General features: G+C 44.3%; 3 protein-coding genes across 3 annotated transcripts; 2 read left to right on the top strand and 1 right to left on the bottom strand.

The window, feature by feature from the left end:
- Nucleotides 1-507: 507 nt before the first annotated feature.
- On the top strand, nucleotides 508-12,003 carry nup155 (nucleoporin 155). Its single transcript, XM_079178625.1, has 34 exons — nucleotides 508-643; nucleotides 887-1,053; nucleotides 1,418-1,555; nucleotides 1,695-1,791; nucleotides 1,927-1,997; nucleotides 2,077-2,169; nucleotides 2,646-2,909; nucleotides 2,992-3,065; nucleotides 3,157-3,248; nucleotides 3,329-3,426; nucleotides 3,538-3,705; nucleotides 3,813-3,913; nucleotides 4,045-4,215; nucleotides 4,331-4,441; nucleotides 4,569-4,663; nucleotides 4,757-4,842; nucleotides 5,032-5,173; nucleotides 5,334-5,400; nucleotides 5,474-5,589; nucleotides 5,762-5,862; nucleotides 6,040-6,173; nucleotides 6,355-6,546; nucleotides 6,802-6,940; nucleotides 7,020-7,155; nucleotides 7,257-7,410; nucleotides 7,498-7,602; nucleotides 8,353-8,507; nucleotides 8,601-8,730; nucleotides 8,824-8,937; nucleotides 9,035-9,155; nucleotides 9,241-9,351; nucleotides 9,731-9,867; nucleotides 9,983-10,089; nucleotides 10,805-12,003. The coding sequence occupies exons 2-34, from the start codon at nucleotides 912-914 to the stop codon at nucleotides 10,941-10,943; spliced, it is 4,101 nt and encodes a 1,366-aa protein (XP_079034751.1). The 5' UTR covers nucleotides 508-643; nucleotides 887-911; the 3' UTR covers nucleotides 10,944-12,003.
- Nucleotides 12,004-12,682: 679 nt separating this feature from the next.
- On the bottom strand, nucleotides 12,683-13,804 carry ora5 (olfactory receptor class A related 5; the record flags this gene model as incomplete). Its single annotated transcript, XM_079179292.1, has 1 exon — nucleotides 12,683-13,804. One exon carries the CDS (start codon nucleotides 13,802-13,804, stop codon nucleotides 12,683-12,685), a length of 1,122 nt encoding a protein of 373 aa, XP_079035418.1.
- Nucleotides 13,805-15,693: 1,889 nt separating this feature from the next.
- On the top strand, nucleotides 15,694-26,880 carry zdhhc8a (zDHHC palmitoyltransferase 8a). Its single transcript, XM_079179472.1, has 10 exons — nucleotides 15,694-15,873; nucleotides 22,726-22,847; nucleotides 22,944-23,101; nucleotides 23,572-23,744; nucleotides 23,857-23,959; nucleotides 24,133-24,224; nucleotides 24,316-24,445; nucleotides 24,546-24,660; nucleotides 25,144-25,256; nucleotides 25,371-26,880. Exons 1-10 carry the CDS (start codon nucleotides 15,770-15,772, stop codon nucleotides 26,661-26,663), a joined length of 2,403 nt encoding a protein of 800 aa, XP_079035598.1. The 5' UTR covers nucleotides 15,694-15,769; the 3' UTR covers nucleotides 26,664-26,880.
- Nucleotides 26,881-27,377: the final 497 nt, after the last annotated feature.

The raw sequence follows: 27,377 nt of genomic DNA, 5'->3' as shown, positions 1-27,377 counted from the left end.
TAACTAGTGGTCCATCGTATGTCACATGCTTTTTCATGTACACAAATACAGAACGTTTTTTAAAAGTATTAAAAAGATAACCGGGGATTTAAAAACATGCACATGTACAGTAATATTTCTAAATGTGATGAAATACCTAAAGTCAATACATAAACGTCACGTTAGGGGAATTGCACTTTTCTTCTTACGGTGCTGAAATGATAAAACCAACTGACTTTGTGTTATGAATTAAGAAAAATAAAAGTATTTATAAAAAGTATTTTTATAAATGTAATGTATAATACCTCTTCACTGCATACTAAGGCAGTGTGTTGAGTTTAATCACCGTTGTTTCATTTTCTAATATCCTTTTACAAGTACATTATTACATTTAGTGTGGGTGAATATAATATTTCAGATACAATGACATTGACCGGTGGATGGCAGCACAACTTTTCACTCGGCTAAGTCTGCCGAAATTAAGGAGACGAAGAAGAAGAAGGATTCACCGGAAAGAAACCTTTCACCTCTGCCGCTGTGCATGAGGTTGGCGGGCTGCTAGTTGAATGTGTGTTTGATGTATTTGTTTAAATTCAGCTGCTCAACTGGTGAACAAAACATCAGTGTCATATAACTCACTATCACGCGGAATCCTTCCAGTCGGGTAAAGCAACGAGTTGACTTTAAAAACACTTTATTTCACACTTAGCTAGCATATAGCTTGCATGCTAAATAATAAGGTTTCAAAGCTAGCAGTCAGGCTAACTAACCGGCGTTCTTCCACCAGCTTGCTAACATTAGCTGGCACTGGACAGCCGTGCATCTCTCCTTTTGTTCACGTGTGATACCTCGCCTTACTTGGCCAACGCTGTTGTCTAACTCTGGTTTTAAACGGTATCATCTGAAGGTACGTTCACGGTGGTAGCGCAGCCATGCCGTCCAGCGCTGGACCCAGCAGCCCCGCAGCTGCACTCGCAGAAGCGCTGGAAAACTCCTCCCGGCTCATCGACAGGCACTTGCAGGAAGACCGCTGCTTCCCGGACCTCTCGGAGCTGCTCAGCGTCCCGTCGCACAGTGAGTCACAGGGAGGGATGAGGCAGAAGAGAGACAGACCTAATAGTAGCTACCAGTTTCTCTTTACACTAGGGATGCCGTGCCCAAAGGTACAAAAGAAGGGATAGAGTATGCGGTGGGAAGGTAGTCCCTGTTGGTGCTGTCAACAGTTGTTTACTTCCAGCTGTAAAAGAACAACACAAGACATGTTTTAGGGAAAGTACAGTTTGCAAGCTACATCTAAGTATTGTTAATGAATTTACACTGTTTGCTCTATGATGGAATATGTCTGTATATAAGAGAACTGCATTATGATCGGGATACAACACTTGGTCTGTGGCTTGTCAGACTTTAACTCTGTTGTTGTTGTTTATTGTGTTGATAGATATGCCGTCCCTCTCTGGAGTGTCGGACATGGACTACCCCCTCCAGGGACCAGGTCTACTCAGTGTGCCAAATGTCCCAGAGCTCAGTGCCGTCCGCCGGGTTCCTCTCCCTCCTGAGCTGGTGGAGCAGTTCAGCCGTATCCTTTCACTTATTCAGCGAACACTAATTAAATTGACTACTTTTATTCGAACCCAGAGGTTTCCATCTCTCACACATAGCTAAAAATGTCCACGGGTCATTGCTTTGTTTTGAGTTTCAACTTAACCATTTTACAGATATGCAATGTAACTGCATGATGGGAGTTTTTCCAGAGATCTGTCGAGCATGGCTTACTATTGACAATGACATCTTCATGTGGAATTACGAAGATGGGTGAGTACCTTTTACTTTATATGGGACTGACGATGTGCGTTACATGAAACCAACTGAAGCGCCCACAAGGTGAACTGATGATAAATCCAGAGTGAAGACAATTATTTCCCTTTTATTCTCTTATGTTCTTTGCAGAGGAGATGTGGCCTATTTTGATGGCCTCATTGAAACCATTCTTGCAGTGGGCCTTGTAAAACCAAAACAAGGTATGTTTAAACACTTAAACTCGGCATTGATAAAACATTTTTATTCATCTGAGTAATGTTTATGTTTTTTTCTTCTCAGGGATCTTACAGCCACACATTCACTACCTCTTAGTGTTGGCCACCTCTGTGGATGTCGTGATCCTTGGGCTGAGCTTCCCCAAGAGCCAGGCTGGTGAGTCCTTCCTCTTATCACAGCGACGCTGCATTTGAGTCATTCCCTGTAGCATGTGATTATGTAGATGCCACTGAGGAATATTCTAATGACGCGCTTCTGTTTTTCAAATTAATTTAAATTTTAGCCTTAAGAGTTTAACCTCCTCTTATCCTAACTCCTCTGGGGAATCCTGTAGCAAGATAATCATATCACGCTACAGTACAACAATAGATGTCCAGCGGCTTAAAAGCGGCAAAGAACATGCATAACATGGCAGCTTGCAGCTTTATTTGTTGCCACTTACACTCACATATGTACAAGCAAGTGCCAGATATTCATGAGCGAGGCAAATGTGCCAGATAAGGTCAGCTGCTGTACCATAACACTATCGTGTTGTACACACAGTTAAGAAGCAGTACAAAGCCATTAACATCCTCATGAGCCTGCGGTGGTTCATCTGTAATCTTTGTGTGTGTCTCTTTCTTTTGTTGTAGGGTTGAATGACAGCATGTCTGGTGGGATGCAGCTACTGCCAGACCCCCTCTTCTCGATCCCCACAGACAACACCTACATCCTGTCCATCACCTCCACAGACCTGGGACGCATCTTCATGGCGGGAAAGGACGGCTGCCTCTACGAGATCGCTTACCAGGCCGAGGCCGGCTGGCTGAGCCAGCGCTGCAGGAAAATCAACCACTCCAAAAGCTCTCTGTCCTTCCTCGTCCCCTCGGTGCTCCAGTTCTCCTTCTCTGAAGACGGTGAGGAGAGGGACACACGCGGAACGATGTCTTTAGTTGAATTAAACTTGACTCTAAATGTTGCGGTCCTTGTTCTCCGCAGACCCCATTGTGCAGATTGCTATCGACAACTCCCGCAACACTCTATTCACACGCTCTGAGAAAGGTGTCCTGCAGGTATGCCGTTTAGTGAATGTCAAGTCAGTATTTCATGTGTGTGGTGATTGTCGGTGTGCTGAAACGACTCACAATGTGTCTGTTTATTTAGGTGTATGACCTGGGGGCTGATGGTCAAGGTATGAGTCGTGTGGCGACCATGTCACAGAACACCGTCGTTGCGGCTGCTGGAAACATAGCCAGGTATGTCACGGTTTGTTGACCCTCAGCCGTGTTTGTTTCACATCATTAATGAGATCTCTGAACCTCTCCTTCCTCTGCAGGACTATTGATCGTTCCGTCTTCAAACCTGTCGTCCAGATCTCTGTGATCGACAGATCCGAGTCCTCACATTGTCACCTGCTCGCTGTCACTCATGCAGGTAAACATTACCGAACACTAGTGAAGATGAGTAAGAACAGTAGGATACATGTGCAGTAATATGAAATGTTTATACTTCATGTGTGCCTGCATATATTTTCTGTTTCTGTAGGTGTGCGTCTCTACTTCAGCACCACACCCTTTGCCCTTCAACACCAGAGGCATGTGGCAGTTCGACCTAGCCTGCTAGCTTTGGTCCATGTCCGTCTGCCACCGGGCTTTTCTGCCTCCTCTACCCTGCAGAAACCTGCAAAGGTCCATAAGGCACTACACAGCAAAGGTAAACCTTTTGTGTCTGCTTTTCATCGGTTCATCAGAAAGACCCAATGTGAGTCAAAACTCAACATTGTTTACCATTTTGTCTTTTTCTTTGTTTTAAATCTTCAGGCATTCTGTTAATGGCTGCTTCTGAGACAGAGGACAGTGACATTCTGTGGTGCATCAATCATGATTCCTTCCCCTTCAAGAAGCCCTTGATGGAGACTCAGGTTGGCACATAAGAAACTCTTACAACCATTTGTTGCTTCTCTGTATTGCTGATTACGCATACAAGTGCTTTTGTGCACTGGTTAAAAGAAACCCCACAATACGCCTCTCTTTCTTCTGTCCTCTATTACAGATGATGTCTAATGTAGATGGCCACTCTTGGGCTCTTTGTGCCATTAATGAGGAGAGACCATCCAAGATATTTACTCCTCTGAACAAGGAACAGATCCCCATCACGGATTCCCCTGTGGTGGTCCAACAGCACAATATCCCTCCGCAGAAGTTTGTCCTTCTCTCTGCAAAGGTGAAAACTGCCGTCATGACTCCTCATGCTGCACACATGCTCGATGTTGTCATATTGGGACCAACACAATGTCTCAATCACGTATACTAAGAGTAGCCTCCTTGCCGTCCTGTAGGGGAGTCATATCTTCCAAAAGCTGCGGCCGGTGGACCAGCTCCGTCACCTCCTGGTGAGCTGTGCTGGAGGAGAAAATGAAGAGGTGGAACGTTTCTTCAAGCTGCACAGGGTACGAAGCTAAACTATTAAATGTGTGACGTTTAAAATCCTCTTGACGTGGCCTTTAGCCTGAAACCTGCACATGACACACACTATGTATATCGTGTATGTTTGAGTTGTCGATCTGTTCCGTACAGGAGGAGCAGGCTTGTGCCACAGCACTGATCCTGGCTTGTTCCAGCGCGGCCTGTGACAGAGAGGTTTCACAGTGGGCCACCAGAGCCTTCTTCAGGTCAGATTACATTGTTCACACTCGCTCAGATTTTCACTCGCTCATACTGCACACAAACTAAAAGCAGCTCCTTTTTGTTGTTGTCGTGATCAGATACGGAGGAGAAGCACAGATGAGATTCCCGACTGCCATGACTTCTCCCAGTACTGTTGGACCTGTGATGAGCTCTCCAGCACCAGGTAAGTTCATAGTAAACATTAACCTGTGGAAACTATAAAGATAAAGACCGAATATATCAGCTTAAAGTCTTGTGACATTGTGCAAAGCCTTTTCATTTAAATGATGAAAAAATTGATATTTGAATAGTTAGAAACAAATATTCTCAGTCAGAATTTGACACGCGTAGTAAACGTTTTACTCTTCCCCAGGCATCGTGCCCCCAGCTTTCTCCACACCTTTCGCACCAATGCACTCTGGCTCCGCCCCCATCACGCCCATGTCAGCTGGCCCAGAGGTTATTTTCTCAGGGAAACACAACGGCATCTGTGTCTACTTTGCTCGCATTCTTGGGTGAGTGAATCGTGTCATTAGCTGTCACGTTGTCTTCTTTTGAATATGTTTTCGATATGCGTCTCTATAGTCAGAGGTGTGGATGCTGATGTGTGACGATGGTGTTAATTCTGATCATCATGTCTTTCTCCCCTGCTCTCTGCCAACCACACACTACCAGGAATATTTGGGATGGCAGTCTTGCTGTTGAGAAAACTATAAGCAAAGGAAATCAGATCGCCAGTATTGTAAGTATCAGTTCAGTTAGTGATTATGTAAGTTTTTAGAATGGTTAGTTGACACTATCTGTTGTCTCCACAGTTGGAAAGCAGCGTTGGTTCCTTTGAGCTGGAGTCGGTGCTCATGGAGCTCTGCGGTTTGCGGGAGTTTCTTGATAAAAACTCTCAGTTCAGTCCGTCTGCTCTTGGTGCTGCAAGGTGAGAGCTCCTTTGATGCTTTCACAGATTCTGTTAGTTCTCCAACATTTTCCTTGCTTTAAGAGCCATTAAGTGCCATTTAGAAGTTAGTTCCTGCGATAACTGGAACCTGCAAAAACGTCTGTCTCCCCCCCCCCCCCCCCTGAATAACATCTGTTCCGCTCCCTGTTAGTTTCAGCTCCCCTGCCAACCTGCAAAGGCTGCTGGGATTTATGCGTCCTGACGGCGCCAGCTCTCAGCAGGTCCAGCAGGAGCTCCAGAGGACATATCACAGTGAGTTATGAGTGCAGGTTTACATATTAAACCATTGTCATGAGAATTAATACCCCAAATATCAACGGTATTACTAATCAAGTAAATGTGGAACTTTGTATCAACAAAAGAGGAGAAAGTGACGTCTTCAAACTGCTGTACCTCTTGTCCCCTTTGTGTTTCCGTCTCTGTTAATAGCCAAGGCTCAGGTCTACGAGAAGGTGTCCCTGCAGGGCACCCAGCAGCTAGTGCATCGCTCCTATCAGACTCTGGCCCTCCTGAAGCTCCTCTGTGATCATCAGTTCAGCGTCATTATGTCCGAGCTGCCAAAGGTACCTGTGTGCATAAACACTTCTGCTTTAGACACCTGCAGGTGCTCACACATCAGTACTCCTCCACATGCCTTCTTAAATTGCAATACCTTTTTGTTTTCAGCCATAAACCCAGTGAGCCATGTGAGCTATCCAGTATTTAGCTCATTGCTCACGTTTTTTCTTTTTTTTTTTTTTTTAGGAGTTTCAAGAGCAGATGAAGGGAGTGAGCTTTAAGGATGTAGTGATCCGGGGCAAGGAGCTGTCTGGAGCGCTCATCACAGCCCTCATTAATGTCTACATCAAAGACAACGCCTCCGTGGAAGCCATCAGCAATCACCTGCGCGACATCTGTCCCCTGCTGTACAGCAGCGATGACAGCGTTTGCTCCAAGGTACAAACATATGGTGTTTTTTCTGCCTTATTTTAAGATCTTAAAAAAGCGACTAGATATAGATAAATGTGTCGACCTTTTAGCACAGCTTCAGGGCTCTGCGATTATCGTTTTATTGATGTCTCGGTGCTTTTCAAATTTCTTGCGATCTTCAGGATCATTTTAGCGGCATCAAAGTCATTAAAAAGTATCGATTTACCCGACATTGATCCACGTGTCGTGATGCTGAATTTGTTGCTTTTGTCTCGCACTCAGGCTAATGAGCTGCTGCAGAGCTCTAAGCAGATTCAGAGCAAAGCGGACAAAGAGCGAACTCTGAGGGAGTCTCTGCGGCTCTACCAGCAGATCAGCCAACACACAGACCTGCCGCTGGTCTGCTCTCAGTACAGACAAGGTGGGGACACACAAGACGTACTTTGTATGTTCTATAATACTGTTTATTTTTTGACACTAATGCTGTTACGTTGTCTCAGTGCGTTTCTACGAGGGAGTCCTGGAGCTGTGCCTCACATCAGCAGACAAGAAGGATCCACAGAGACTGGGGCCCCACTTCTACAAGAACGGAGAGCCCGAGGAGGACGGAGTGGGCCAGCAGGCCTTCCAGGAAAGGTAACGCGAAGGCAGAATTGTCACACGAATCGGCATCATTGATTGGCCATTTCAGACGATTGTCACAACATTTCTCACTCCCCCTCCTCTGTCTGCTCCAGGCTCTCGTGTTATAAGTGCATCACAGACACCATGCAGGAGCTGGTGAACCAGAGCAAAGCCGCCCCGCAGTCCCCCAGCGTCCCGAAGCAGCCCGGGCCTCCTGTCATGACCTCTGACCCCAACATGCTCAGCAACGAAGAAGCTACAGCTCATGTGAGTGAGCAGCTGACGGTTGATGCTTATTTCCAGAGCAGTGCAGATGATCTGGATTATTAATGAAAGTATGTTTGTTTCTTGTAGTTTGAGCAGATTCTCGGTCTGGCTCAGAGGTCTCAGGACGAGCTGTTTCACATCGCTCTGTACAACTGGCTGATTCAGGCCGACCTCACTGACAAGTTACTGGAGGTACAGTATCTGTCCTTTCTTTTTTTACGTGAAATTGCATCATAAAGGAACAATATGTCACACTGATGGTTAGTGTGTAAAATGGGTACTAAAGGCCAAATTCCAAATTTTGGAGAGAGATTTGACGATCACATGGGTCTCTAGCCAGCACTAGTCGGGATCACTTCCCCAGCCGTGTGCCTTAAATACCTGAGTAATCGAATGTAGCCGTGATAAATTTAAGGTTCGCTAACGTTCGCTGAACCGCACTGCTTACCTGTTTAGGAGACAATCGGCCAACTCTGCATCCATTTTAACATCCTTCTGGGCTCTAAGCTGTCTCCATTTTTTAAGTGTATTTCCAGTATTTCCCCGTGTTTTATCATGTCTCTGGTCTTGTAGCTTTTAAGAAAGATGCCACGGTGTCTTAGGTCTGGTAAAATGCACTGGAATGGAAATTTCATAGGAGAACATACTGGCTGTGGCATTGTCAGAGAAGCCAGTATTTCAACTTTCTCTTCTCATTTTCATCATTGTAATTGTATTATTTAGTACAGTAAATATATTACATATTGTTCTTTTAATGCAGTTCATGTTTGTGCATGTTGTATATCCAGGCTTTTATTTCACCCAGACCTTTTTAAATGAGCACATCATCCAGATGTTATGGCCCCACGAGTTGTTGTTGTGATGATGAATTGAGGCACTTCACAGCTGTTCGTGTAATTCCAGCCATATGTCTGAAAGCTGTCCTTTCTATTTGTTGTCCAGGTGAATTCTCTGTACCTGGAGGAGCACCTGATGCATATGATCAAGCAGGACCAGAGCAAGGTGCACAACATGGACCTGTTGTGGCGCTACTACGAGAAGAACCGCAACTTTGGCAAGGCGGCTCATGTACTGGCCCGTCTCGCTGACATGCACAGGTTTGGACACAGCGACCCCGGTGACCACATACACAGCATATGCACTCCATGCACTCTTTTCAATTCTTATTGAAATGCTCTCTGATTCTGCAGCACTGAGATCTCATTGAAGCTGCGATTGGAGTACATCGCGAGAGCCATCCTGTCTGCCAAGAGTTCCTCGTGCATCTCGGCTCAGGCCTCTGATGGAGAGTTCCTTCACGAGCTGGAAGAAAAGATGGAGGTACGTCCGTGTTTGTGATCACGGTTTGAGTAATCCACGAGGGATTCGGCGTTGTAACCGCTCGGTTTCTGTGTTTTGGTTCCTTTTCTTCAGCTGGTGCGTATCCAAGTACAGATCCAGGACACCCTGATCAGACAGTACTCCCATCATCCCTCCGTGAAAAACGTCATCTCTCAGTTGGATTCAGAGCTTATGGACATCACAAAGGTAACGCGCAGCAGCAGCAGAACAATAGGGGAGTCTGGGATTATAAATACTTTTTCATTAACGTTTCTAAATGCTGAACATATGTTCTCTGGTGCAGCTCTACGGGGAGTTCGCCGACCATTTCAAGTTGTCCGAGTGCAAGCTGGCCATCATTCACTGTGCGGGACACTCCGACCCAATCCTGGTGCACTCGCTGTGGCAAGAGATCATGGAAAAAGGCGAGTGGTCACCACCAAACCTTTTTTTAACAATGTGCTTCCTATGCCATATATGACGTTTTAATGATTGTTTTGTCTCGTCTAGAGCTGGGAGACAGCGTCGCTATGAGTCCAGCAGACAGGATGAGGTCTCTCAGTTTGAAGCTGGTGTCCCTGGGAAAGAGTTACGCCGGAACACCGAGATATTTCCCTCTGGGTGAGCGTTCGTACCTTCCTGTAATCATGCTCAGTTTTCCTCTCGTCAGAACTTTCCACCTTGCAGTTTACTAATTTGTTACCAGTAATATAATTCGACTTCCCCGTTGCATCATTTATGTCATCATGCCTCGGCGGTCCAGGCCTGCAGGGTCACGCTGGTGCTCTTGGTGATTGCTTAATTATCCTCTCATTACAAGCAGCCTGTTCAAACCTGTTCTTCTCTGTGGAGACAATGATTGATTTTAAATGCATCCTCGGTACTTGCATGCATGCAGATGTCAGACTCCAAAAAAAAAAAGATTCCCTCCCCCCCAGTGATGTACAAAGTGCTGAGTGTGCAATGCTAACAAGTGCCGATGTGTCCTTTTTGGTTGTAGAGTTCCTCGTAAAGTTTCTGGAGCAGGAGGTGTGTCGACTCCACTGGGACGTGGGCTTCGTCACCTCCACCATGCAGGAGATCGGAGTGCAGCTGCCACGTCTTCTGGAGGTTTATGACCAACTCTTCAAAACTCGGGTGCGTGCTTCAGATTCATCATATTTCAATGCGTCACTTTCTTTGCCCTTGGATCGCGGATTAAATTGCCTCCTCGCTTAATCCACCGCTCTGCCTCATCCCCTCTTGCCTGTAGGACCCCTGTTGGCAGCGGCTGAAGAAGCCGCTCCACCTGGTGGAGTGCATCCACGTGCTTCTGTCCGGATACGTGGACGATCCCAGCAGAGTACCAACCTATGACAGGTGAGCACAGTCTGAGGAGCTGCTCCACTTCTGGCCTGTAGTGGGCGCTGTGGTGTTTACGGGGACGTCGGCATGAGGCCTTCTACACGGGAAGACAAATGCTTAACAGTTAGTTTGATGAACGCAGAACATTTTGGATAACGGTATCTCCGGTGAGAGCAGCTAAATGATTAAAACGACTCATCTTGATCACACGAGCGTTTTGTTTGCAGTTTTTAGGCAACACATCATGTCTGTCAATCACTTGTGTGCTACCAGCAGCAGACAAGCGGATATAAAACCTGACTGTAAACTCCAAATGCCCACTGCCTAAGATTGATGCTTATTGTTTGCATCAGAACTACTTTCCGGGGGCGTTTTATGCAAAGGAAAGGTTCACATTTACTTTGTCTTTTTTAAAACAATGCTCACATGGCCATCGGTTCATTTAAATGTTTATTGATCGCTGTAACTCCTCCTGTCAATACTGGCAATGTAACAGTAACAGATGGATAGTGGATTCCTCCCAAAGTTCAGCGTCTTTCCAGTTAAACACTGTCTGGGGAAATACAAAGAGGGAAATAATAGAACTTCACTGCTTGATTTGACTAACTCAGACTCCGGACTTCCTCATATTAGCTTCAGCAAGGTGCATGTTGTGTTACTGAAACTGTCAAAATCTGCAGTAAACCCACAGTGGACTCGGTCTAACCGCTAGTTTTCCCTCCCGTCTCAGGCGCCGGTTCACCAACGTGTGTCTCGACGACATCTGTGGATACCTCGTGGAGCTGCAGTCCCTGAGCCCAAACGCGGCCCTTCAACAAACCATCGGCAACTTCAAGTCGCTGCAGGCGAAGCTGGAGAAGCTCCACTGACTCTCCTAATGACGTTTATTCACGGGACGAGCAACAGGTGACGTCTGGATCTGGCACTCGTTGGCCTTAAATCAAGCGGCTGATTTAAAAGTGATTACACAACAGCACGATGCGTGTATTCCACAGTCGAGTTTGCCTCTTTCTCTCTTCAGTCTGAGGTGTTGCAGCGAGCAGATGTATGTAAGACAGAAGAGACAAGTTTTATAACTTATTTAATACATTTTGTTATGATTCTAAACATTATGCTGAAATACAACGTAGCAAAGCAAGGCTGCTGGTTATTTGCATTGTGTGCAAATAGCTTTGTCTGAAAGATGGATATCTAAAAATGACAATATTTTGAGTTACTTGTGTTGATAAAAACATGAAATCACTCAGAATTTTAAAGGTGACTTTTCATATAGTGAAAATGCACTTATGGACGATTGAGTTTTGATATTTTCGTTTGGATCCGCTTGCTCAATATATCTGACTAAAGCCTTTTGAATCATTTCGACTGTTCCGCGTTACCCTCCAAACAAACACTTTGGGTTTGGATGTTGTAATTATGTACATAACTTGGCCACAATGTTGTCTCTTCTGCCAAAGGTCATGCACACACACAACACGAAACATTTGTTTTCTCATGTTTATTATTTCGAGTGAGCATTTTTTGTCTTCTCGGCCGATACGCTTAACAGTGATTTTGTGATTGTTTTGAATGCAGAACACATTTTTAACACGGTGCAGTTCACAGTGCTATGCTGCAAAGAATCATAAAACATTTTTATGAAGAAATAAAACTTGTTATTGATCTTGTGTATGAGGATGTTTTTATACAGAAACTAGTTGCCTGTAAACCAACAAACTTGTGTTCTTGGTTCCAGTTTTGTGTACTTTGCAGGAGAAGTGAGTATTAAATTGCCTTGGGTTCTAATGTTACACTGCAGAGGGAGTGCAATCATGGACTTAATGTTTGTGTTTACATAATTATCTTTAATTGAAACACACATAGGGTTTCTAACTGTCATCACCAACAGCAATTGCTGCAGTAATTGCTTATGGTTTTTTTCCTCCAATTTGCCGTGCACTCTGGTGCACAATTATGCAAAATTGATAGCCTTATAAAAAATAAAATATTTTTTACTTTATGCTGGATTGATTTCTCTCTTAATGACTGAGTCAGTACATTTAAACCATACATAACGTTTAGCAGATAAGACTAATCACACAATACAGTCCCACCTCTTCACTCTATTGTAGCTCACTTTAAATATTTTAAGTATTTAAGAATGTTTGTGCACAAAGTAGCTCGAAGACATTTAAGGTTTGCTTTTTGTAATCTGCAGTGTGAGCACCAACTGAACAAGTGACAAACGAACAAATGAAATGGGGTAAAAGCACAAAAATAATGTTTATATTTATTTATATATTTTACGAGAATGTATGATGTAGTCCCGCTGAATGTAGCCCATCAAAATGTCCTAAACGTTATGTTTTAAGATATCTAACAAACAGTCCAAACCCCCAAATGTTTCACTTTAACACCACATCCTCACATCTAAAAAAAAAAATACACTTGGGAGTGTTTCGTATTTCTACATGAGAAACACATTTTCCATCAATAAACTCATCATTTAGTCGACTAATCATTTAAGCTCTAAAGTAATTCTAAAGACCAGTTCGTCTCCATCTCTTCTCTGCTTTTATTTATTCAATTCGGACAGTTTTGACACATCTCGGCTGTGATGCACACATTTCTACCTTTTGCACGAGCAGGAAAGCTTCTTCACTCCGTACAAGAATATGTAGGGGATGATGCAGGTGTAGGAGGCTGCGATGTAGCTGGCCACCTCCACCAACATGGACGAGGTGTGGATGTTGTTTGAGATGCGCAGAAGCAGATGAGTCAGCCAGCACACCAGGAACACGGCGGCTACGGCCACCACGCTCTTGGCCGCCCTCACCTGAGTGCTCGAGCTCGGACCTGGCTTCGCTCGCGTCTGGCCGGGCCTGGAAAGATTTGGTGGAGGTGGAGGTGGAGGTGGAGGGGAGCTGCGACCTGACGGCCCTCCATTCGGACATGAAGAAGAAGAAGCGGGCACGCCCGTATAAATGTGGGTTGGGGTTGACAGAGCTGTTGCATCTTTTGAGGGGCCTGGACCAGATACGGTGCTGGCTAATCTGTCATTTCTGCTTTCGGCGCTCTTGTTTTCCTCCTCCACCGTCTCCTTGGTAGGGTCAGAGTTGTGACCCTGTACGCGTTGCTTGTTTCGGAGCAGAGTGACGACGATCTGGACGCTGGCGAATACCGACCCAGCGACGGGGAGAGCGTTAGCCAGGGTTAAATACAAGATTTCATAGGTTTGCCTCGCTATCTCATTGGGGAAGACGTCCACACAGTCTTCTTTGCTCTCGTTTCTGCCCTCCACTGCGACGAAGAACAAATGTGGAATGCTGAAGACCACCGCCACCGTCCAGCTCCCGGCCAGCAAACCGCCCACCAAGCACAGGCTGTCCAGCTGCACCGGAGCGCCGCCGCGCTTCAGGGAGCCCACGAGCTTCTGGTGCCAGAAGGCGCTGATGAAGAAGGTCGAGTAGATGCTGCTGGTTTCCGAGAGGTCGGCGCAAAAACGAAACACGGCGCAATAGGTCTCCCCCAGGAACCAACGGCCGGCGAAATCCGCCACGGTGTCGGGCAGGTCCACCAGGTAGTTGGTGATGAGGTTGGAGACGGCCAGGTTGATGAAGAGCACCTCGTTGGTGCGGAGGCCAGATCTGTGCCTGGGCAGGGAGCGTATGGCCAGCCAGTTGTTTCCCAGGATCCCGGCCAGGAACATGAGTCCTCTGATGATGGACTCAACCAACTCTTCTGCGTCCATCGTTTCACAAGATCAGGGGACGACTTCCAGTAGTTCTTTACTGTACAGAGCTTGTGATGTGGGATGATTTTGGTCTTTGGCCGTTTTATAGAGGAGGGTGAGAGGCCGGACCCAATCCCACTGTGGAGTTTTAATAGTCTCACACTTTTCTTTTTCCTCCTCAGGGATTCTTCATCATGCAGTCGTGCTGCAGTTGGAGGTGTATCTTTCCAATGAGGGGCCCTCCCATGGAGCTTCCCCTGACTTCAAATAGACTATAGTGTGTTATCTGACGGAGCAACCGGTTAAAGCTCCTCTGATGAATTTCAAACAAAATGTTACTTCAGTTCATAAAGACTCATTGGTTTCCACTCAGTAGGATATCTTGAAGGAGATTACGCCCAATTTCATCATTGCACCATTGTTATTCCTGCGCTCCTGTGCAGTTTAGTTTATCCCTCTTTGCAAAATACGACTAAACGGAGCGGACTTTCTGCATGCAGATGGGATTTTAATTTCATCTCAACTCAATTTGTTAAATCTTCTTTTTTTTTTTGGTATGTGAAAAATTAACTCATCGCCCCATTATTTCTCCACGCAGCAGCACTTGATTTAACGCCCTGGTGGCGACATACATTTGTGCTTTTCTCATCTGATTGAATCTTTTTGCTTCGGCGATAGTGCTTCACACAGCTACATTCAGCTGAAAACAATTTATAGCCAACATGGTAATTACAGTGATACACCAAAGGCGCAGTAGTAAAACATGTCAAATATTGCCCATGCCGTGAGAGAATGGCTATATATAAATACATAGGGAGTATAAAAAAAAGACAATCTTATATATCATTAAGACATACAGAATTATAAACATTGGGAGGAAAGAAAGCGTTGCATTTACTGGCTCTGTCACATCTGCCTGGATGTAATAATAGACAACATAGATAGTGTGAAGGGACGGAGAGTCTTTATTTCCCATCACTGTCATTGTTGCTTTCACCATGTTGTTGATTGTCAATTTTAACTAGACTGAGAGGATGCCGTGCCATAAATAATGATGCTTTTTTTAATCAACTTGTGCACTCCAATTTAATTTATTGTCCATTTGTACTCCCAATACTTGTACTACTCAATTGCACTGTCAGCAATGACTACAGCGTCACAGGGTTCTCACTAACCTGGGGTCAAATATAGTTTTTTCTCTAATTAACGTTAACATGCGATGCACAAAGAGGCAGTCGTCAGACTAAATATCTTAAAATGTGATGATGTGGCTGTCTGCTTTCATATGTGTTTAATGTGAATACGACAGATGAGCTCATGCAGGTGAAATAATAATAAGAAAAAGTCATGCTGCTGTGGTTTAATTAACCTAATAGCTTACGTCACCCATTAACAACTAATGAAGCCATGAGTTACAACCTTCTAAAGGAAGTTGTACCTGAAATTAAAAACCAATATGTGGAGATTTAGTGTGTTTTTTTTCTTTTAAAATAGGTGATCTGATACTGATAATCAGATTATTTTTGGATTACCATATGTATTAATGTCTTGCTAATATGGACAACAATGGACATGGCTGACCATTTTAATTCTTTAGAAAGAGAGATAAGCTATGGGAGGGAAGGGGGGTGGGGGCTCAGTTTAGTGTAGTAGTGCTCCACGTGATTCAAGAGTAAAAGCTCCACCTTTTAGGATAAACCAGAGGCGGCATCTGTGCGCTGCTGCTGCTGCTGCTGCTGCCGGGACAGACGGACAGGACGGGGGTGTGCGGGACTGAGCTCTGCCGCTGCGGGCTTTGGCTTTCAGGAATTTTTTATTTTTTTTTCCTCCTCCCTTTTGACTATGCTTTTCATTTTCCAGCGCTCTGAGGTTGATGCGGGGCTTAGTCCGAAAAGAGGGGACACGCACACAGACAGGTACTCGCGCGCGGTGTCTTTGCGGTCGCTTTCGTTATGAGACTCTGATGCGCGCGGAGAGAACAGGATGCCCGTCAGCGGCGCCGACTCACTGAAAGCCAGCGCCTTCATCCCGGTGTGCACGGCCGCCTTCCTCCTGGTCGGCTCCACCTCCCTGTTCTTCGTCTTCACGTAAGTGCCAACCCTTCAAAAAAAAATGAAAAAGTTGGTGACATGCACTGTTGGTTTTGCTCCACAGAAAAAAAATCAAAATCATCCAGACCCCCCCATCCCTCATCCGCCATGCATCAGGTAGCCTGTTCTTTCCTCTGAATATGTTTGCATGAGCAAAACGTGAATAATGTTGGCCCCCTCTCCCTCACTTGTCATTAACATGAATATTGTAATATTACTTATGTTTTTTTTACTTTTAGTTGATTTTTCAATTTCTAAAAAGCTGCTTAAGCCGTTATTTGAAGGACAAATGTACAAAAAGAGCACCGTGTTTTCTTCTTTTCCACTGACTTCACCCTGCTGGCTGAGCCACCCGGGTGGCTAACATCTGACCTGGTTGGCTCTCAGTGTGGACGAGCCTGGGTGCCTTCCCAGGGCACCCTGAGGACTAAGAGTAAGCACAGTTTAGGGGATAAGCCACCAACAATCAACGTGTCAAAGTGTCATTATGACCCACATGTGTCTTAATTCTAGCTGGAGGAAATCAAATACACACTCTGCAACGGTGCAGTTTGTGTCGAGATCAGACATCCTGTTCTGAAATTGAAGTTTCACATTTGGTGAAAAGTGTTGAAATGGTTAATTTTAGCCTCCTTGTTTTGACCTATTTGTGAGGAACTAGTGGGAGGCTGAAAAGACTGCACTCAAGCCAACGCTGCCATGCAGGAAAAAAATGAAATATAATATCCCATAATACGCTGGAATCCAATTTGTATGGCGACTGTAGGCATGTCAGATGTATCAACGTATCTTAAAGGCTTTACATTAAGAAGTACAAAGAAAACAAACAAACAGACCAGCGTCAGATATTAAAGTATCCTCCTTTCAATATGAAAACCACTCTGATATGCAGGGTTGACTTACAGTTTCAAGGCTCCCACCTAATCAGCTCTATGTCTGTCAGCTGACCCTTGACCTCCGTAGCCATATCTGTCCTAGTTTCTCCCGAATTCTCCAGCAGCGCACCATTTCCACTGGAATCTGACACCAGATTGGGCGTAGGGGATTAGGGTCCTCCCGCGAATGCCATGTGATCCCCCCCCTCCCCTCCCCCCATCTGGGAAAATGGAGTCTGTGATCTTTGATATGTGATATTTACTTCACTGACTTTCATTATAAATACACATGAATGCAGCAGTTTACATTTTTTCTATTAAATTGTTTATTGTTTATTTCCTCTTTCATGTCTTTAGTGACAAAAAAAACAGAGTTATAGATAAAAGCAGAAATATGAGCCCTAGTTTGTTGGCGATCCTCAAAAGAACCATGTTTTAAGTGAAATTGGATCTATAGTCTTTAGTTTATAAGGTATGATTATACCATACCATGGGAGGAGTATATCTAAAATGTTTCTCTGCTTTGAGGTGTTTTGTACAGAAGTGGTTGTAGGTTAGGTATTGATCTACATCATTATTTCTAAAAAATGTGAAATTACTTAAATCCATTTGGAGCTCTCGCCATAGTATACAAACATATTAACTCTTAATTCACAGCTGTCTAAATGCTGAAGTCATCATGAGGCCTTTGGGATGAGAAGACGGGCTCACGGGCCAGAAAAGGGAGAGAAACCCTGATGAATCCCGTCTACTCCTTGAAAGAAAAAGAAAAATCAATGACCTGCTGACGTGATAGATTGAGAAGAGACTGCTTAATTGGGACCGCATTGCTAAACCAGCAAAACCAGGACGTTGCGAATGATTGAACGAACAACTGATGAATCTGCTGCTTCTCATGGGACCAGGGTTGCATTTTAGCTGAAATGACCTCATATATATATATATATATATATATATTCATATATTTAATTAACAGCCCAGTAGAATAGACCTCATAGCTGAACAGAATCACCATTTCCAGTGCTTGTGTGCATACTTTTGGGTATCCGGAGCGCCTACCAACCCACAAACTATGAGTAAGACAACCCAGTCAGTTTTCTTTGTGGGCTGCTTAGATCAGAAACATGTGATTCAACAAGACATTCCGATTAGGCTCCCAGTCCTATGTCACATGCTGACACCTAAGAATAAACCGCCCCCCTAATCCGAATACCTCCAAACCGCAGCTTGAGAACTATACCTTTAGATAGGTGCGCCATCATTTCTCACAGACTGGGCTTGGCGCTAAAACAGAGTTTCAGACAGAGAGTAAAAAACAGGTATATTCATGAGAAAAATAATGTTTATTTTTAACATTAAAGCATGTAAAGATGTTCTAGTTGAAACCCCATCAACGTATAAGTAAAGAAAACCTCACTGTCTGACTGACCAGTGAGTCCCCTACAAGCGTCTTTTGCCCTTATCATCTGGAGGTACGTACAGTAGACTTAAAGGCCACTCATATCAGCATCCAGCTGAAAATGGGCAGCGGCGCTCGTCGACTGCCAGTTTGACCAATAACTCGTTCGATGTCCTTGGGGTCTGCTAAGTCAGCAGCTGCAGCTGGAGTGACTCAATTCCTCCCTATAAAAGCAGAGATGGACAGGTGCCACGCTCTGTTCAGCCCCGCCTTGGTAACACTGAGTCAAAGGGACGCCGCTTGTCATCTGCCATAACATCACCTTGGCCTTTTCTCTGGTTAATGTGAATCATGGGAACACAAGTGAATGCCATCCAGTCGGGCCTTGGGGGGGCTTTTGTTTTATCACTTTTTATATTGATGATAAAACTTTTACCCTCAGATTTATGCATAAACCGTGCCATTTAAAGTCATAGTTCATCTACTACTATTCATCCAGTTATGTGTGTGTGTGTGTGTGTGTGTGCGCATTACTAATGCAACGGTGCATGCTTCCATTTCTGTTTCCACTCCGACCTTTATTCTGGAGGCTGTTTTGTTTCCCTTCGCCTGATAAAACTCATCAGTTACCGGTTTCCTGCTTTTGTTCCTCTGACCATGAACTGTTGTTTGGCTTAGTGCTTAATGTTTTGTGCATTGTTACACTCAAGCTGGTCGCCTACGCCCCACAAAAGGCCGAGGAAAAAACGTCCCTTGATAATTAAGCTATGGTTCACTCGGCCCAGATTTGAAAATCTTGCTTATCTACCGAGTAAACCGTTCAGAACACCGAAATATGTTGAAACTAGAAAAGGCAACATCTTCTGAAGAGAAGTATGAAAACTGCCGGCAGGTTAGAATGTTGTTCTTTACATGTGAAGTATTGTACCGGAGTTGCAGTTTAAGTTGAAACACTAGACTATGTAGCCTTTACTGAACACCGGCCGCTGTGGCTTCAAATTGCAATTACAAATTGCAAAATGCTAATACTGCATATACCATAGACTGTATATAAGAAAGTATATATATACACACATTAACAGTAGCACAGATAGAGAAGAGTCATTGAATCAATGAACTGACTAATGCTAGCAACACTGCGTTATCTGTCTAAAGCTTTGCTAACATTTGCTAACGGATCATACTAGCAAAACACCCTTGAGTGCATTCAATTCTGCTAGCTTACATACACAAGTCACGGATCACGTGAGAAAGGTTGAACCTGTGACACTTGAGTGCGCGCTGTGAGGAGATCTATCGTACAGTCTGTGGAGAATTGACTCAACCCAACTGCTTTCTGTACTGTTTGTGTCGTCTACACATCTGACTGATCACGTGGCGGTGACGTAACCTATATGTAACCGTGATAATATTTCACTGAAGGAGCGCTGGCTAACGGCGGTAGTCAACTTGTCACTTGACCAACTGTGCGGGCGTCTGCTGTGCCACTGACCCACTATGAGGATGAGGCCGGCGTGCAGATTGCGAGAGCAGCTTACTGTTCTGTGTGATTTAATACAGCTCTGCCGGGGCTATTTTCATTAGGTGGGGCTTGTCTTTGCCGTGCTGCAGTGTAATGAACTGTCCCTCCCTGCGGTCCAGATGGCCTCAGGCCGATGATGGAGGCTCGCCGTCCACACAGAGGCGTCCACGCTGTAATCCGGTCCACAAGAAATCAATCAGATGAACTTTTACAGGCTCCCAGTTCACCTTCAGTGTTTCATTTGCAGCCCTGTAATTTATTTGTAGCAGATTGCATTTGTCATAATACCGTTTTTCTTTCAGTCCCTTGTTCAACCTCCACATCATGTTCTGCACATTCTCATTCTTTTGAACAAATTGCAAAGGCCTCGGCACATTCACACGAATGATTAAGTACAGTTTCCTACAACGTCGATTGCTTATGTCATGCTGATCAAAATGTATTAAACTGGTTCTCTGTTTGAATAGTCAAACCCTCCGCATCATCGAGGCATTAGGTCATTGCGTAAGTCGTTTCATGCAAAATGGTTGAACCAGTTGTCATAATATTTGATATGTGACCTGAATTGATGAGTTGTTCTCCGGTGAACCAGTGATTAACCATCTCTAACTCTACAGTTGCATCTACAGTTCTGCCGAAGTGTCGTTTCGATGTTTACATTTCTAATTTTTTCCTTTTTTTCCCCCTTTGTGCCAAGCAGTGGTGTAAAACAGTCTTGTTTTTTTTCCTCTTTTCTTCTATTGCAATGACACGGCCTGTCAACAAATGATAGTAAACTATCAAGGTGAATCCTGTCCGATCTCTTGCAATCAATCTCCCACATACAGCAGTGTGTAACTTTGTACTATTGGAATTCATACAAGCAACAGAAAGACGGCAGCCGTGTGTGTTATCAGTCCTTCTAATCTAATCTAATTCGGTGAATGCATTGAATTTTGTAATCTATCCTTGTTATCTCGAGAGGAAAAAGAGGAATAACAATCTTATTTCATAGACTCAGGGTGATGATTTATTATTTAGATCTTTTGTAGAATAATGAGAGTGTTTTAACGAACCAGCTCGAGTTACACAGACTAATGATTCTGATCAGCTACGATAGTTTATTCACATGTCAAACACGACCATGTTAAGTGAGAACAACTTTGACACACATCCTCGGGAGACGGGGAGGGCTCCTTAATCTTTTTCTCATATATTCACTGCCTCCTCATGATTTCCTTATGCTAAATCTGTTCCAAGTCTACAAAGAAATTCTTGTCCTATTTCCATTTTTTATTCTCATTATCTGTTCTAAGAGGGAGCCATCTGATGGTTTGGATATCCGGTGTATAGTAATGTAAAGTGGGATGTATGGTGACTGCACAGTCTGTATGTTTAGCATCTAATGTGAGGAATCCACAATGCACTGGTCTGTCAGAAATGGTCTATAATCCAGAGATCATAATCCAGGGATTACTGGGTTTGCAGCTGGCATGGCATCAGCAGGCGTTCCTCTCGAGGGGGTGGACCCCTCCCCCACAGCCTGAAACCAGCGGCGGGGGAGGGGGGGGGGGGTTTGTGGATTGGAGCCTCACTGGGATGAAGTGCATAATTGAGGCAGATGACTTAATTCTCGCAGTCTTTTCACTTTCGATAATACTTTTTGTTTAATCACTCATTTGTGTTCACGGTTTACTTGGCCCACGGAGTCTTATCTGCATGAAATGAGGCACGACAAACGGAACCAGACCCTGGTTATACTGGTGCCATAGGGTACATGATTATTGTTTGTCTTTACCTACATTGAGACCATATACCAAAACTGTCAAATGTGATCGTTCAAATAGAACATTCCCATACAGTATCTATGTAGGTTAAACATGTGACGTTCAATCAAACACTGTTAATATAATCCAGTGAATCTTTTCCTTTGTAACCTGATTACACTGTCCCTCCCTCTAATCTCACACAGAAGAGATATACTCGCAGTATTCAGTTCACTATGATTTAGCACGTCCACACATACAGCCTGGAACAGTTACATGATTGTGCTCTAGGATTTTAGGCCAATTAGAAAGACGGAACACCCTCGATACTGTGGGAAAAACCCAATATTTTGACATATAGTTTATTAGTTTAGAATCATCTAAATTTGATTTAACACCAATTCCACAATTTTGGATTAATCTTTCTTTCGTCTTCTTGCTCATTCAGATAAATGTTTGTTTTTGCTGAACGTCTTTATTGCTTTTTATTGTCAGTGCAGTGACGATGTGCAAACTTTATTCAAACTTTATTCAAACTTTATTCAAACCCATCATACACAATGAAAGGCTTTTCACAACACAACACAACAGTAATATGAAGACTGTAATCCTAAACCACCACCAGACAGTACCTGTCTTTTGTCAAGCTTTTTGAATGATATGTGAAGATGAAAATACATTTACAGCATTTTAATTGAGTAGTTTTGAGTCATTTATGAGGGAAATTTCCAGATATTTGCTGATTTAAGATTCTTAAATGTGAAGATTTCGTCTGTGTTAGGTATCATTTGTAAGCTGAATATATTTGGGTTTGGGACAGTTTGTTGGATAAAACAAGCAATTTGTCGACATCACATTGGGAATGAGGAGCATATGATGGGCATCTTTTACTATTATCTGACCTTTTTATAGATTAAATAATTAATTGATAGTTAGTTGCAGCCCTTAAGTGTCCAGATCTGCCTCATTGTGTGACACGGATCAGAAAGGTGCGTGCCTGCAGGGTGCAGGAGAAACCCCATCATTTAATCCCTGGTTGTTGGGCACTGTTGGACACACTAATACATGCTTATCTTCCACTGTAAACAATTACTCTTGGGATCCAGTGCTCGCAACAGAATAAATGGGATGAAGATTATCCCTTCAAATCTTTGTTGGAGCCTTGATTTGTGTTAACTCAACATAAGGGATGGATACTTAAGTATAAAACCTCTGATTTTACAACGTCAATTCTGCTTCGAATAAACACTCATGTACAGGAAACGTGTTATCATTTTATTTCTTTTCTTCCTGTGTTTGTCTATTTAGATGCCCGTGGCTGGCTGTAACCATCTGCCCTGCTGTGCCGCCATGCTGTGCCATCCTCTTCCTTTTTGTGCTGGCCAACTTCACCATGGCAACCTTTATGGATGCTGGTGTTCTCCCAATGGGTCAGTATTCAAAGTGATGCTACGCTAACGTCTTTGTTCATTCGTGGGAGTGTTATTCCTTTTTACCAGTTTCATTATTCATCATTTGTTTTCCAGCCAACGAGGACGAGGACAAGGATGATGAGTTCCGTGCTCCCCTGTATAAGAATGTGGATGTGAAGGGCGTCCAGGTGCGGATGAAGTGGTGCGCTTCGTGTCATTTTTACAGGCCTCCGCGCTGCTCCCACTGCAGCGTTTGTGATCACTGTGTGGAGGTTAGTGCATGGACAAATCTAAAGAGAAGAGGCATGGCATTGGCAGTTTTTAAGTAAGAAACACTACATTCAGGGGAGAGCACTTTAAATGGGGATAATGAGTGATAAGGGCGTGGATGGACATATCGGGGGATACAAGTGAGTAGCGCTGTGAATGAGTGTAGCACTGCGTGTGGGGAAAGTCAATAAAGGGGATTTCTGCAGCGTGAATGATTGACAGAGTGTGATGGAGGGAGAGAGATCTCATTAATCAGGTTAATCCTTTTCTCAGATCCCTGGTAGCCTCAGTAGAAATACAATTTGAAAAAGGGGTCAGACTGCATTAGACTAAATGTATTAAGAAAGCAGTTTTCAACAAATGCTTGATTTTGAGTGCTGCAAATGAGTTGACGTTATCTCAGTGTGTCATGCACTTTTTTTTTTTTCTGGCTCTTTAATTTGATTTCTCTTTTCCCACTATTACCCCTCAGGATTTTGACCATCACTGTCCCTGGGTGAACAACTGCATCGGGAGGCGAAACTACCGCTACTTCTTCCTGTTTCTGTTGTCGCTGACGGTTCACATGATCGGCGTCTTCACCTTCGGACTCATATATGTCCTGCACCACATGGACGAATTATGGAAGCTGCACTGCACTGTCACGTATCCTTATACACGCTCAATACGTGTGTATCTGTGCGTTTCTTTGTGTGAACATATTAAACCCTTATAGTTGAGACTAATAGGAAGCAGTTTTCCTTAACAGTGTGTTCAGTTTGGTAGTGATCAGTATATCAGGGCTGTTTCTTCTCCCGGTCCTGGGTCTCACTGGATTCCACTTTTACCTGGTTTCCAGAGGACGCACCACCAATGAACAAGTCAGTTTGATTTGATTGAAAACTATATCAATAAAGTAGATCTTTAAGACTTAACAATTATGTTGTTTTTATATATTATCCATTATTATCTCACATGCTTTTTTTATTTATTATACATCTGTACAATAATGAGTTATATCCTGGTGTACTTTAATCTCTTCATGATCCCACAGGTAACTGGGAAGTTTCAAGGAGGAGTAAATCCTTTCACGCGAGGTTGTTGCAACAACCTGGAGTATCTGGTTTGCAGCCCAATCGCTCCAAAGTAAGAGACATTTCCTCTTCCTAATCCACCATTTTTTTTTTGGAATCCTTACATCTCCCTGGCTGACACCCTGTTTGTCATGTGACACCAGGTACACAGCGAGGCCCCGTAAGAAAACAGTGATCCACGTTCAGCCTCCGTTCCTTAGACCAGAGATTGACAGGCAGAGGCAAATGAAAGTCAGGGACAATGGGATACAGTGTCAGGATCTCCAAAATAAAGTACGCAAAAACAAATTACATGCCAAATTCTAAGGATTGTTACCTCAGTTGTCAAGGGATCAGATCCCTCATGCTTCTCTGTTCTTTTTCCTCCTTCCAGCGAACGTCAGCCGGAGCTGTCGAGCTGTCGGACATCAAACAAATGAAAACTCCCCCGCCACTGCCGCCAAAACCAGACCACGGCCAGCTGAAAAGCCAACTGGCTGTCATGGATGGTAGGATGACACATATACAGTATATATATATATATATATATATATACTGTGATAACCAGCCACATATTCATACAGTATACATCCTTGTACAGTGACAAAAGATACCGCAACATCAAGGATACATCTAATTCTATAAAATGAGGCCACTGCAGTTTATTTTGAGTCGATCCCACATAGGCATGTGTCCTGTTGCTGTAATTACATACTGACTAGTGCACCAAATGAGTGTTAAACTTCAGCTGAAAATAGTCCCCAACAAATGCAATATTTCCTCCATTTGAGTAATGTTTGCTATTGAGCCTTTTAAAAAATGTCAATTTATATTTGTGACTTGCTTTTAAAAAATGTACATTTTCAGTCGGGACCAATGGAACCAAATAATTCAACATTGGTTTTGGTCTCCTCATGGAATCTGTTCACAATAAGAAAAATATAGAAGGTCTGTAATCTGTACCCTAACCACAAAGTGTTTTTCTTTTCCAGAGATGGGACACCACACCAAATCTATCATTCCTGTATCCATTCCCACTGTGCCACAGCTCCGGCCTGTCCTGGATGCCATATCCAGAGGATCGTCACCTATTCCTCCAGAGCAGGTGCTTTTCAGTCTGATATTAATTTGTTATACTGTCGGGGCATGAGCCTCATTATCCAAGGTTTTGATCCCTGTCTGACGGACATTTCTGTCTGGTTTTTATTGTGTTGTTTAGTTGCTGAAGACGTCAGAGCAGCAAGGGAACAACAAAGGTCCTGACGTCCGCTCTGACCCTAAACAAAGCCCTGGGAGAGGCAGCCTGCAGGCCAGCCTTCCTGTCCAGACCAACACCATCTCCAGCTCGCTGCAGCTCAACTCTCTGACACTCAACACCCGATCTCTCACCCTCAAACACAGCAATCGCCACGGTAGCAAATCCCAGCTCCCTGCCATGCATGGTGACGGTTTGGGGTCCAATCCCTCACCGGGGACCATCGGCTCTTCCTGCCTGCTGGCCAACCCCAGCAGCAGCAGCCTCACTTATGATAACCTCATTAAACCTGCAGAGCCTCAGTTCCTGGCTCAGAGAGGGGCTCCTCCAGTCGGCTACCACTCTCACTTTTTGGCTATGGGCATAGATGGGTCTGTGGTGCAGCGGCCCCCTACTCACGGCTACAGTCCCGTGTTTATGGGCGTCACCAGACAGTCTCCTCAGCATCGGGACCCCTCACCTTCTCTGCAGGGCCGCACCTCAAGGGAGCCCTCACCTTCCTTCCAAGGTTTCACTCAAAGAGACCCTTGTCCGGGTTTTCAAGGGCTGATGGCAAGAGACCTCACATCCCAAAGCGTAACATCACGAGACCTCAGCCCTCCAGGCCTGACGATGCGGGATAAGACCTCTCAAAGTCTACGAGACAGCCTTCGCGATCTTGGCCCACAGGGTTTGACACCTCAGAAGTCTGCGGCTGTACGCTATGACTTTTCAAAAACCATCATGGCATCAATCCACGAGAGACGAGAGGTGGAGGAGAGGGATAGGATGCTGCGTCTCCAAGCCAGATCCCAGGCCCTCTATGGCCCAGATGTGGGGATCTATGACATCCCCAGCAGGAGGAGTCTACCACCAGAAAACATCCGGCCTCCGGGCTCCCGTGGACCAACTCCTCCAGCCTACGGCTCCAGGGAGTTCCTGATGAGTACAGGCATCCTCGGTTATGGCATGAGGACCTCACCTCTCTCCAGCTCCTCCACGTCGTCTCTGACTCGAGGCCCGAAAACGTCCAGCTCTCCTCTGCAGAGCAGCAGCAGCAGCAGCCTGCAAAGCAAGGGCAGGTCTTCTTCTCCGGCTTACTGCCATCCTGACAGACAGACTCAACCCCTCCCTTCCTCTACAGCCACTCTGCCTCGCTTACCCTCCTCCTCCACCTCCTCCGCCCCCTCGTACGCCTCCTATGCCACCGTGAAACGATCCTCGCTCCCATACTCCTCTGAGGGGAAGGACTCAGTCACCCTGGGAGCCCTGAAATAATAAAAAAAAAATACTCAATGTGTCTGATGGTGTGAATGAATCATCTATGCAGTGTTAGTCTCAGTCTTCATAGCTCCAAAATACTTTGTAAATACGAGGCCATATGGGACTTTACTGTGTGGGAGGGAGAATACACAGTGATGGATGAACTTAGAAATATTCTTGAGATTGTCATGCAAGTTTGACAAATCCAAAAAAAAGGTGAATCTCAGGATAGTGGTGCCTCCTCTTACAAACAGAGCGAGCTCTATAAACTCAGTCAAAGCAGAAGAGCTATGTGAAGAATACATATTAACTTATTATCTGTTTGTATGTGTTTTGATATTGCTTTTGTGACACGATGTAATACCGTATGTCTCCCGCTGCAAAATACCCATTTTAATAGAATTTTGTAGTTGTTTATATGAATAAACTTATTTTGTAATTTTCATTTCCGTTTTTTCCGTTATTTTCTTGTGTGAATGGCTGCCGATGAAGGCCCCTGTGCAGGGCTACAATGGAGTTTGATGGGATTGTGACTGAGGCTTTACATTTTGAAAACACCAGCTGTTCAAAGCAGCCAAAGCAAAAAAAAAACATTTTATTGTTGGTTATCAATCTTGCTTCATCTTGCTTTCTTTTCCGAAATTACAAGATAATTTGAGCTCATAACTCAAAAGATGACATGCTTTATGGAGATAGTCTAAATGCACTTTCAGTCTCTTCCGTTTAAAA

Source organism: Pholis gunnellus, assembly GCF_910591455.1.
Source record: "Pholis gunnellus genome assembly, chromosome: 18".
Classification (NCBI taxonomy): Eukaryota; Metazoa; Chordata; class Actinopteri; order Perciformes; family Pholidae; genus Pholis; species Pholis gunnellus.
Note: the sequence above shows the minus strand (reverse complement) of the source record. Positions and strands in the feature narration are given on the sequence as shown.

Excerpts from the sequence above, each read along its gene's own strand:
- nup155 (XM_079178625.1), top strand. The coding sequence starts at position 912 with ATGCCGTCCAGCGCTGGACCCAGCAGCCCCGCAGCTGCACTCGCAGAA. Across the intron at positions 1,556-1,694 it reads GCTGGTGGAGCAGTTCAGCC|ATATGCAATGTAACTGCATG; the intron begins GTATCCTTTCAC and ends ACCATTTTACAG. Across the intron at positions 9,352-9,730 it reads ACCGAGATATTTCCCTCTGG|AGTTCCTCGTAAAGTTTCTG; the intron begins GTGAGCGTTCGT and ends TTTTGGTTGTAG.
- zdhhc8a (XM_079179472.1), top strand. The coding sequence starts at position 15,770 with ATGCCCGTCAGCGGCGCCGACTCACTGAAAGCCAGCGCCTTCATCCCG. Across the intron at positions 22,848-22,943 it reads TGCTGGTGTTCTCCCAATGG|CCAACGAGGACGAGGACAAG; the intron begins GTCAGTATTCAA and ends TTTGTTTTCCAG. Across the intron at positions 24,661-25,143 it reads CCAACTGGCTGTCATGGATG|AGATGGGACACCACACCAAA; the intron begins GTAGGATGACAC and ends TTTCTTTTCCAG.